Genomic DNA, 12,581 nt, shown 5'->3' on the forward strand with positions numbered 1-12,581 from the left:
TTCCTTTCTAAAAATCAATGAGCATGTCCTTGGGAGAGGACTGAGGAAAAATAGTTTTAAGTAAAGGAAGAGGACACTACCTTCCCAAAGGAACCTCTGCCAGCTGGTGGCCGCTAGGTCCGCCTGCCTTTTACTGCCCCAGACCCTCAGAAAGGCGCAGCGCCTCCGAGCGGGCCAAACACCAGCAGCACTGCTGCCTGGTCCAGCTATGCAGCAGCGACTATTCCCATGAGGGCACTGTTTTCCTGGGAAAAGGTTTCATATCTGTTGAGAAGGAAAACAGCAACACCTCCCATTTCTGTAAAATCAGCCGCCTAAAAAGGCCAACCAGCCCAGGCCTCAGAAGCGCGAACAAAGTATCAAGACCAGCCAGGGCCTGGGAGGGGGTGTTTACCTGTGTGGGGCTGCAGTGCCACCTCCAGCCCCTTGGCAAAGTGGGCAGTGGCAGCGTACAGCTCCAGCAGCTTGGGGAGCTCCAGCTCGGGCCCTGCCTGCTCCATACTGGAGCCCAGGCACATGGGCAGAGAGGGTGCCAAGTCCCCCAGGGTCTGGATTAGCAGCACAGTCACCACCTCGTAGGGGTTCTTGAAAACCTGCAGCAAGAGAGGGGTATATGCGTTAGCACGCATGATCAAATGGGTGCATGCCTTCTGAAGAAGCCATCTCCTGGACCACTCCCAGGGCCTAATCAAGAACTATGAGCATCTAGCCAAGACCGGTTTGGCTCAATGGATAGAGCATCGGCTTGGGGACTGAAGGGTCCCGGGTTTGATTCCGGTCAAGGGCATGTACCTTGGTTGTGGGCATATCCCCAGTAGGGGGTGTGCAAGAGGCAACTGATCGATGACTCTCTCTCATCGATGTTTCTAACTCTCTATCTCTCTCCCTTCCTCTCTGTACAAAATCAATAAAATATATTTTTTTATATATAAAAAAAAAGAGCTATGAGCATCTGCTGATTGGATCAGTGATGAAAACAGCCCGATCTGAGCATCAGAAGACCTTCCATCCACCTGATGCGTGATCTCTCTAGTTCTGAGAAGCAAAAGTATAAAGTAATTTAAAACAATGAGTGTGTGTGTGTGTGTGTGTGTGTGTGTATTCATGTTTGTAAAAGTGACAGTAGTAACTGAGGACCTGTTGATGGATGAACAAGACTGGAGGTGGGAAGGTGAGGACATATGTGTTTGAAAGGCTGATCAGTTCTGAGCAATGATGAAAAGGTTCGACTACTGACCTTTGTAATTATGAAGGTTTCTACACTTGACCTGAGCTTAAAAAAGGAAAGGAAAAAAAAAAGCCATGAGCCCCAAGTTTTCTTCACAGCACATGTGAACATGGTCAGAAACAAGAGAACTGGCAGGACCTACAACTTGTCCAGAACATTGGCTATTACTTGCCTATCATAGGCCCCAAGAGCTGAACTATTTCAAATCAACAAAATGGGGTATTCATATGGTCACCAAAAACTGGCTAGAGAGAGGGCTGTGAAGATGACAATGCAGAAATTGGGAAGGTATAGAAGGGGGAACAAAATAAAATTAAAGAGCAATTCACTGAAAAAGAGCCGAAACCTGTTTGGCTCAGTGGATAGAGCGTCGACTTCGGGACTGAGGGGTCTGGGGTTCGATTCCGGTCAAGGGCATGTACCTTGGTTACGGGCACATGTCCAGTGGGGGATGTGCAGGAGGCAGCTGATAGATGTATCTCTCTCATCAGTGTTTTTAACTCTCTGTCCCTCTCCCTTCCTCTCTGTAAAAAATCAATTAAATAAATAAATAAAAGCTGAAGGATACTCCAGCTCAGTCACCTCTCCTCCTGACACAGATATTCAGTAATGGGAAGGACCACCAGGAATAGTGTATCCAGAGCCTTTCAGATTATAGATTCATCTATTCATTGAGGCTTTACCCCATTCTGTAAACAACAGGTACCTTAGACTAGACTAAAATAGTGAAGTTAGAGAGGGATGCTTTCAGATCACCACTGCGGATTAAATGCTTCTTTATTATCACACTAGTGACCCGGTGCATGAAATTCGTGCACAATAAAAGGGAATTAATTAGCCGAAACTGGTTTGGCTCAATGGATAGAGCGTCGGCTTGGTGACTGGGGGGTCCTGGGTTCAATTCCGGTCAAGGGCATGTACCTTGGTTGCGGGCATATCCCCGGTGCAAGAGGCAGCTGATCGATGACTCTCTCTCATTGATGTTTCTAACTCTCTATCTCTCTCCCTTCCTCTCTGTACAAAATCAATAAAATATATTTAAAAATAGAAATAAAAGGGAATTAGAGGAAATGTTTTAATATTGTTATTTACCCTTTCTCTATAATAGAAGTATCACAGATGAAAGAAAATTAGTAAAATGTATATGAAAATCTTCCTCCTGTCAGAGTCTGGGACATGCCATGGGACCCAGAGTCAAGCCCCACCCACCTGCATGTGCCTTGAAATCACACGAGACCCAGACCTGGCCAGCCCCACCTACATTGGGCAAGATCCAGAGCTGGCCAGCCCAACCCCCATCTAGCCCCCCGCCAGGCAGGGAGCTCAACCTCAGGTCTTCCGGCCTGGTACCAGGGCAGGGGGCATGGCCTGAGGTCCCCCAGCCCAGTACCAGGCCATGTCTTTTGGTCGCCCATCAAGCACCACAGGGGTGGGGGCGGGGGATGGGGATGGGGAATGGGGGGGGGCACAGCCTGGGAGGTCCCCGATCCTAGGTATATACCCAAAAGAACTGAGAACAGGGACACAGCCCTAGTGGGTATGGTTTAGTGAATAGACCGGCCCGTGGACTGAGGGGTCCCGGGTTCAATCCCAGTCAGGGGCACATACCACAGTTGCAGACTCAATCCCGGACCCTTCCCTTCCACTCTCTCTAAAAATCAATGGGAAAATATCCTCAGGTAAGGATTAACAACAAGAACAACAACAAAAAATACTTAAAAAAGAAAAAAAAAGAAAAAAAAACACAGAAACACAAATAGATATTTATACACCAAAGTTCATAGCAGCATTATTTACAATAGCCAACAGGTAGAAGCAATTCAAGTGTCTCTCATCAGATGAATGGATAAACAAAATGTGATACATCATAAAAAGGATGGCATTCTGATACATGTTACAAAATGGATGATGCCTGAAAATATGCTAAGTGAAATAAGGCAGACAAAGGGACAAATCTGTATGATTCCATTGATATGAGGTTTCTACAATAGGAAATTTATAGGAACAGTAGACTGGTAGTTATCAGGTATTGGGGAGGGAGGAATGGAGAGTTATTGCTTAATGAATACACTTTTCCTGTTTGAGATGATAAAAAAAAGTTCTGGGAATAATGGTGATAGTTAATATTGTGAATATACTTAATGCCACTTAACTGTACACTTAAAAATGGTTAAAGTGGTGCCCTAGCTGGTTTGGGTCAGTGGATAGAGTGTTGACCTGCAGACTGAAGGATCCCGGGTTCAATTCCAGTCAAGGGCATATTCTGGGTGGCATGCTCGATTCCCAGTAGGGAGTGTGCAGGAGGCAGCCAATCAGTGATTTTCCATTATTGATGTTTCTATCTCTCTCTCCCTCTCTTCCTCTCTGAAATTAATAAAAAAATATATTTTAAAAAAGGAACAAACTACTAATACACACACACAACCAATGAATAAGTCTCAAAAAGTGCACTGAAAGAAGCCTTACAAAAGGTTCTTACAAGGGTATTTCTTGGATCACATGATCTCACACATCTAGAGGAAATAATGAACACCACAAACAGACCCAGAGAAAGAGAACCAGCGATCAGACTCTCAAACCTCAGAGGGAAAATAAGGGGGGATGGGGGTAAGGGGAAGAGATCAACAAAAGGACTTGTGTGCATACATATGGGCCTGGCCAGTGGCCATGGACAACGGGGTGTGGGGGTGTGTGGGGGAAATGGGGGGACATATCTAGGGAGAGGTTTGGGATGGGAATGGGGGAATAAGGACAATTATGTGAGACCAAAATCAATAAAAAAAATAAATAAATAAAAAATAGACACACACTGCAAGGCTCCATTCACATCATTCCCACACAGGCAAACTCATGTGTGATCGAAACCAGCAGAGCAGTGGGTGCCTTCCCAGGTGCAGGTGCACTGATGAGGAGGGAGCATGAGGGAACTTTCTAGCTGGTGGTCTCATGTTCTGTACCTTAATAGCGATGAGGCTGCACATTTGTCAAAACTGCATTTGTCAAAACTCACCAAATGGCATATTTAAGATGACTGCATTCCCAAGTTTTATTAAAAAAAAAAAAGCATAAACAAATGTTAAACTCTAGTTAAAAATATGAATGTTGTTTGTATGCATATATTTATAACACAGACAATAAGATGGTGAAGGCCTGGGCAGGGGGCGAGGTGAGCTGGTTTGGCTCAGTGGATGCAGTGTTGGCCCGCACACTGAAGGGACACGGGTTCGATTCTGGCCAGGGGCACATGCCCGGGCTGCGGGCTCGATCCCCAAGTGGGGGGCGTGTGGGAGGCAGCCAATTGGTGGTTCTCTCTCATCATTGATGCTTCTCTCTCTCTCCCTCTCCCTTCCTCTCTGAAATCAATAAAAATATAAGATGAGTCAATTACAGGACAGAAACATGGACAGATGCCTAGATCTGTGATAAAGCTAATACAGTAAGATGCTCACTGTGGGACCTGGGAGGTGGGTACACGGGTGCTCACTGCAGTTATTTCCAGTTTTTATATGTTGGGACGTTTTCATAGTAAAATACTAGGGGGAGTATCTGAGATAGACACAATCACCCCAGCACACTTGGTGTCTTTTGCACTAGAGTGAACTTCAGAAGAGGATCACCACCTCCCATGCTTATATCCTGAAAAGAAAAGGGGTCACAGGCCCCCAAGTATGACCTAGCATAAATGCACAGCTTGCGAAATTGTGGCTGCAGTCTGAACAGCAGTCTGGGAAGTCTAAATCCTTTCCCTTAGAGCCAGGAATATTTGTACACGTGGACAGGGCTGCCTCCATCTCGTGCGAGCAGCAGAAGAGGCAAGCACATGGTGGGCAGGGCCAGTGAAAACAGCTCACAAACACTGAAGCTTCTCCAGGAGCTGTTTCCCAGTTTCTCTTCCAGTCTGAATTAGGGTGATTGAAGGAGGAAGAAGTGAGGAGGGAGAAGAGTGGCGTCACCACCTTGCATGTCATGACCCTGCAGGACTTCTCTCCAACTGCAGCTGAATTCGCACCAGCAAATGACTGACAAACGTAAGTTTGAAAACATGTAAGTCACACCATAAACAGACCCAATCAGCCATCACGCAGAGTCAGACAGCCTTTTCCCTTCTAAAGGAAGACCCTGGCCTCCTGGCACGGAGACAAGGTAGCACAGGTTGTTGGAGCATCACCTGACGGGCCAACGTGAGGTTCCATCCCAGGGCAGGGAACATACAGGAATCAACCAATGAATGCATCACTACGTGGAACGGCAAATCAGTCTCTCTCCCCACTCTTTCCTCTCAGAATAAATGATAAAATCCATCAATCAATAAAAAGACAAAGGGACAATAACTCACACCCTTTCGGCTAGAGATTTTTGGAAAGAAATTATGAAAAGGTTCCGCTTCACAAAGCTGCCCAGTCTTGCCTCTGACCCAAGTCAGAGGGTGCCTGTAAAACCACATTCTTCTGCTAACTCCCAAGGTATTGTGAGAACAAGAGAAACTAAGTATAGGCCGGGAAAATTTTATCCAAAGTTAAGATAAAAATGATCTTGATCTTGTTCTCACAAACAGCACCTGACCAGAGCTGTTTTATTGAAGATAGAAGATAATGGCCTCAGGAATTCCAGGCTCCCCTGCTGAACTACAACTAGCACTGCCACGTTAGATTCTACTTAAGATACAGACAAGAATGATGATAAGAGCTTTAACAGATCTGGAGGCCTTATTGCCTTGGGATTGGAAGCTTCTCTTTAACCCCTTCCATGCTGGCAGCAAGCAGGAGGCTCTTCAGAAGTGCTCGGCAGTGAGAGGTCACTCCCAGCGCGGGCACCTGTCTCCTGTCACCAAGGCTCTGTTCTCCCTAGAGCCCAAGCGAACCGTTACCTGCGTAGCCCATTGGGTTTGCGTGTGCCAAGCTCCGAGTAAGACATCGTAGAGTCCGGTGAGCTGCTGCTCCAGGGGGAGGTCGCTCTGGCACAGCTCTTGCCAAGCTGCTACAAGCCGCGCCTGTACAAGCAGAACAAAGGGGCCCGCTGGGTACACCAACACACGCTGCCCACTGAGCCGCCCTGCCCTCTACCATGGCAAGCGATGTACTGCTGCCTCCAACCTGAGCAGGCATGGCCCCGATGGTCGTGCACTTCCGAAGACAGGAAAAGCCACTTAGCGTTTCCTGCTCTGACCATCAATCCAAACCCAATCTGCTCCCTCCAGTGACCCTTTCTCCTTTTATCTTGCTCCAAAAGCAGGCCAATGCACTTCCCTCAGCAGGCCTCCCCCTTCTGAAGGGGGTAGGGAGCTGTGTTTTAGCTTCAAGTCCTAACACTACTGCTTAAATGACACGTGAGCATCGGACCTGAAAGAAATCAGGTTGGCCCAGGACACTGTCGAGTTTTTCAAGACCTAACTCAACAACCCTAGGAAATATATGAGATTCTCATGGCTGGCTGAGGGCATAATAAAGCTTCAGACATGAATCTCTCTTAAGAGGAAAAAAAAAAACAAAAAAAAGTTTTCAGTCTATAAATGAAATCCAGCTGTAAATAAATATAACAGAGACCAAAACTGGTGCTTCCTTTTCCAACTGGCAACTGACCGAATGCCCAGGCTGGACCCCGAGCACCCCCTGCTGGCTAAGGAAAAGACAGTCAGAGTAGGAGGCAATTTTCACCTGTGAGCATGAGACTAGGATCCCACAGGCATGACCCTGCGCCCTCCTCACCTTGTGGCACTTGTAGTAGTACGCAAGGAGCTGGGGCATCCGGTCAATTTCAGTGAACACCTTCACAAACACTTTGGATTGCTCTAAAGGAGAACATAAACATGCAAATGCTGTTACAAGGTTTTCTGCAGCAGCCAGAGAAAGAATTTACCAAAATAAATGTGGATGGACATGTGAGCTAGCATTCAGAAATTCCTACCTAACATGGCATAACTCATCGGTGGAGACCGTAAATGTGCAGCGTTAAGTAAAGCTGGGGGAGAACCTGTCTCAGTTGGACACTGCTTGTTCAGAATAAGGCGTCAATAGGCACCATTAATATAGCTAAGTTTATATATCGGCCAAGTAATCGTTCTATGGGACTAGAAAAAAGTCAGAATCGGGGGTGGGCTTACTGTAAAACTGAAGGAACTGCCGCTCAAAGTTGTGGGAGGGGAGGGTGAAAGCCCCCGGCAATTCTGTGCTTTAAGCAACTGGCCTGCCTGGCTCCGAGGGAGAAGCACATGTCAGTCTCAGAAAGGAATTCCAACAGCCGTCCACCAAGCCCACGCCCAGAGAACGCTGCAGGCCGAAGAGCGTCAACAGCATGCAAGTCACCTGCGAACCCAGTGAGCCCCACTCCTCCTCCAGCCTGACCTACCCGGCCCATCTAACACTCAGAGGAACTGACACTGACTCAGGCAGTCCGGCCTTCACGCTCTCTCTCTGTGTCGCTAGTGCCTCATCAGAAGGGCCTTTCCCAATCAGCCGGCCTAGGCTAGATTACTGCTCCTAATCCCTGTCACATCTTCCCCTCCATAAAACTAATCACAATCTATGTTATTCTACTCAGTTACTTGCATAATAGCTTATGGTCTTTCTTGGAAATATACGCTCCAGCCCTAGCCAGTCTGGCTCAGTGGCTAGAGAGTCGACCTGCAGGCTGAAGGTCCCAGGTTCGAGACTGATCGGGATGGATGCAGGAGGCAACCAATTGATGTGCTTCTCTCACGTGGATATTTCTGTCTTTCCCTCTCTCTTCCACTCTCTCTAAAAATCACTGAAAAACACCTTCAAGTGAGAATTTAAAAAAAGAAAGGTAAGCTCCACTGGACTGGGGCCTCTCCTGTCTTGTTTCACTGTTTCTAGGGGTTGGCACAGTCCCGTTAGGCAGTGCCCGTAAACTGCTCTGAGCCACGCTGCCAGCGGCGCTGGGGCCAGGCTGCAGCACCAGAGCCCGTGCTTGCGAAGAACTGCTCCCGCCCCGGTCTGCGGGCCGCAGGGCAGCACTGAGCTGCCAGGGCAGGTTTTTTGGGAGGGGTTGTTGGGGGGAGAGGGCGAGTTGGAAGGGTTGTGATGACCCAGGCCTTAAGCTAAGGCTGAAATGTGGGCTCTGCTCCCTAGTCCCCACACTTCTCCTGGGCCTGCCCTTTAAGTCCCAGCTCTCCCCTTTCCTTGGTGATCAGCGGGACATGCAGGTTGTTAGTCGCAGTGTGGATGGTGACAGAGAAGGGACAGAGAAATGAGCAGTTTAAGGGAGTATGGGCTTCGGTCTTGAGGTGTAGGAACCTAACTCATCTGGCTAAGGTGTAGACGTGACCTTTTTACAGAAACTACCATTTAGGACCAACTGCTCATTTCCAAACGTGCCAATCATGGGATAAAGCTGTGTGTCCCAGTTAGCATAAACACTTCACAACAGGGTCGCTGTGAAGGTTAGATTTTAGGCATCCATCTCTCACCCAGGGTGAGATTTAACGTGCATCGCTTCTGCGTACAGGGAAACACAAATGCAGAGTGAACAGCGTTGGCAGCGGGAAGGAGCCGCACGGAACAGGACCTCGGGCGCTCAGCTCAGGACTGGCTCGAGGATAACAGCACCTCGCTTATGTCAGCAGTATTATAGCATGTTCATGTGGGAAACAAACAGAAGGAAAACTGCCTATAATCCTGTCACACTGATAAACATTGGCCACATTTTGGTGTATAGTCACAGAATATTTTTAGAAAAAAACTTCCAGTGTTTACTTGTCTAAATATAATCACAGCTTTGCAATCTCTACCCAACACAGCAGAATTTATTATTTCTTAAAACTAGTAATAATCTCCATAGGCTACTATGGAGACAGAACTGAACCTCATATCACCCTGGTTGGTCCCAGAGGATGGCTGGTTAGCCAGAGACGGGTAAGATTCCTCAGGGGAGGAACAACCTAAGACAGGCACAGTCACAGAGGGGCCATCAGGAGAGAACTTGGGGGTCAACAGAGGTGGGGCACAGATCCTTACTGCCCCTGCAACTTTGCAGGGCCTGAACCTTCTGAGGGAGGTCTCCTGCCCCCATGGCTGCTTCGCTTCCCATGCACAGCTCAAATCGGGACCCAGGTAACAGACAGAGACTTGGCTGACAGCAGCTGCCCTCTCACTGCAACAAGACTTGTTTGAGAGGTCTGGTACCCATGGTGAGGGGAAGTGGGTTTTTGATATCCAAATCCAGCCTACCACCAGGAATGCTCAGGGCCTACTCAAGAAGGCAAACAACCCTTTCCACTAATACACACAGGGTAAAATAAGATTGTTGTTGGAGTGTTGAGTTTGACAGTAGGCTAGTAGTCAATTTCTCAGAGGAAAATAAATTGGCTAATGGAAATAAGTGAATATTCTAGAAAAATTTATTGTACTGTACAAAAAGCTGTTCCTAAAGTGTTAACAAAAATTCTTATTGGCAGTTCATCTCATGGTAAAATTGCATAACATGTAATGAACCTAAAGCAGTCATAATTCAGAACAAATAACTAAAATGTAAAAGCTATCAAGACTATATTATAAAATTTCCAAAAGTCTCCTAATATTTAAATTAAAAAAGGGGATAATAGTGGAAAAATATCATGTAAGGAAAAATATCCTGCTATCTATCGATAAATTACATCTAGAAAATTTGTACTTTAGAAAATTAACTTTCATTTGTAATGCTAACAGCAAGATACCCATGAAAAACATACATGGTGTCAAAACAAGCCAAAGGAAAATCATTTGGGGGAAAAAAAATGAAAAGGGATCCCAAGTCAAATTTATAGAAAATATCCCTTTTTTAACTTTTGGTTGAGAATGTTTGTATATTTTCAGAAAACAACTCTGAGACCATGTGGATTCCTGCAACAGAGAGGAATTGACAGGAGTGCTCCAGCCATGAAGACAGAAGAGAAACAGTCCAGAGATGGAAGATGCTGACAACGCCTTGCCAGACCAGCAGACAGCAGTTGTGCTTCGCTGCAGGATGCCCAGGACCAAACCAGAGAGGGTCAGACCTGCATCACCACCATTTGTCCACCAACCAGATCTGAAACACCATGGCTGACATGTACACATAAGGAACTGTTTGACATTGAAATTGGGACTCAAAAGAATTGTTGGCCCAGAAAGGAACTCACTACAGACTGATTCATTTGCCTCTCAGGATAACCATTATGGCTTGTCTCAGTTTTGGTTCTTATAAGGTTATTTCTTATATCACATGATCTAACACATCTATGGGAAATAATAAACAACATAAACTGATGAACAGAAACAGACCAGAGACAGAGAAGCAGCGATCAGACTGTCAAACCTCAGAGGGAGTGTAGGGGAGGGTGGGGGTAAGGACTTGTGTGCATGCATATAAGCCTAACCAGTGGTCATGGACAACGGTGGGCAGGGGGGGGGGGGGGGGGGGGGGTGGGATTGGAATTGGGATTGGAATTGGGGGATGAGGACAATTATGTGATACCATAATCAATAAAGAAATTCTTTTAAAAAGTAATAATACATGGATCGTTAGCCCTTATAGAGGAATTCAAGATTTATAAGACTAGTGCATTTAAATTAAACAGACCCGTTTGTAAGACTGGGGGAAGCTCCTGTTCGGACAACAGAAATCGGAAACTTACACTGGCGATCATAAGGGCTCTAGGCTCCTGCAAACGCCTCTAATTCAATTCAAAGTAACTGCAGGGCCCCGCGGGGCAGGGCCACCGCTGGTCCTGCAGGTCTGGAAGTGAACTTGTTTGTGCAGCCCCGTCTCCTGCCGCTTTTCTGCTAAAAGGACTCAGGTCTTCTCTGAGGAGCCATGCATCTGCCTCCCATTCTCCATTTTCTGCCTAACTGTTCCCAGTGAGGCTGACTCTATAAATGGCTGCAGGGCCTGGCCAGACAGGGCCTCAAATCCTCCTGCTTGCAGTAATTGGCTCAGAGGTGTAAAGACTGTTCACTAAATGCCATCAAGATTAATTGTGGGCCCTGGCGAGTGCAGCTCAGTTGGTTGAGCCTCTTCCCATTCACCAGTAAGGTCACAAGCAGAGTTGTGGGCTCAATCCCCAGTAGGGGACATGCAGGAGGCAGCTGATAAGTGATTCTCTCTCATCATTGATCTCTTTCCCTTTCCCTTCCTTTCTGAAATCAATAAAAACATTTTTTTAAATAAGAATCCCCGCCGGGACCGGTTTGGCTCAGTGGATAGAGCGTCGGCCTGCGGACTGAAAGGTCCCGGGTTCGATTCCGGTTAAGGGCATGTACCTTGGTTGCGGGCACATCCCCAGTAGGGGGTGTGCAAGAGGCAGCTGATCGATGATTCTCTCTCATCGATGTTTCTAACTCTCTATCCCTCTTCCTCTCTGTGAAAAATCAATAAAATATATTTAAAAAAAAAAAAAAGAATCCCCAAAATTTATTTATGCTGCATTCACATATGATTTCACATTCTATTTCAACATAAGTATTTCTCACAAAGTGCCCCGCGAGGAGGAGAGATGTCAGAATTACCTGGGAAGTGAAATAGAAAAATGCTCTGAACCCCTCCCTGAAGTACTTCCTCACAGTGCAGCCCGCAGGCATCGGCCGAGGCAGGCATGTGCCTGAGAGACCGTCCTCACCCTCTCCCCGCTCTGCCCTGCACAAACAGCACTGAGTGTGTGAGTAAATATGAGGAGAAGTGAGGATAATATCAAAGGCAGATATGCAGAGGAGATCATAAGGACCGAAATTCGCTGCGGATAAGCTACTGCCCACTTGTACACTCACAGGACTTCCTTCAAAGCCTTCCCACTTATATAACCTCACTTCAACTCACTGCAACCCTCTGAGTCCGGAAGGTGGAGAAATTGCTAACAGAATAAGCAAGTCAAGATCACACAACCAGCAGGGCCAAGACCATCTATTGGTCAGGTTCCTGAGACATCCTCTAACACCTATGACTTGTCCATAATGACAACTGACAGACACTCAAACCTAGCAAAGAATTCCAGGAGTGTGCTGGTCCAGACCAGAGAAGAGAGCACTCCAGAGGTAAGTCTCTGGGCCAAGGAGAAACTCAGAAGAATGCCTTACTCCTAAGATACAGTGTTTGGAAAAAATTAAGAACTATGGATGGTAAGAAGAAAGAATAAAAAGCAATCAGACACTTCAGGATAAACATGAAACTGAACAGAAAAGGAGTTAAAAATAAAGGAACTATTTATAAAATTGTGATAATATAAATATTATTCAATTTGATTTAAAATGATGATATTGCCGAAACCGGTTTGGCTCTGTGGAAAGGTGGAAAGAGCGTCGGCCTGCGGACTGAAGGGTCCCAGGTTCCATTCCGGTCGGGGGCATGTACCTTGGTTGCGGGCACATCCCCAGTATTGGGTGTG

General features: G+C 46.6%; 1 protein-coding gene across 5 annotated transcripts in view; it reads right to left on the bottom strand.

Annotated features, from left to right (window-relative positions):
• The window catches only part of COG7 (component of oligomeric golgi complex 7), a 55,746-nt gene that overhangs the window by 28,011 nt on the left and 15,154 nt on the right, over window positions 1-12,581 (bottom strand). For all 5 annotated transcript variants that reach the window (XM_084882716.1, XM_084882720.1, XM_084882717.1 and 2 more), the window contains 3 exons: window positions 6,934-7,016; window positions 6,096-6,218; window positions 395-593 (listed from right to left, as the gene is read on the bottom strand). In XM_084882716.1, coding sequence (XP_084738842.1) covers window positions 395-593; window positions 6,096-6,218; window positions 6,934-7,016 — 405 coding nt within the window. The remainder of the gene's footprint in view (window positions 1-394; window positions 594-6,095; window positions 6,219-6,933; window positions 7,017-12,581) is intronic.

This window comes from Pipistrellus hanaki (genome assembly GCF_964339955.1).
Source record: "Pipistrellus hanaki genome assembly, chromosome: 4".
In the NCBI taxonomy this organism is placed as follows: domain Eukaryota; kingdom Metazoa; phylum Chordata; class Mammalia; order Chiroptera; family Vespertilionidae; genus Pipistrellus; species Pipistrellus hanaki.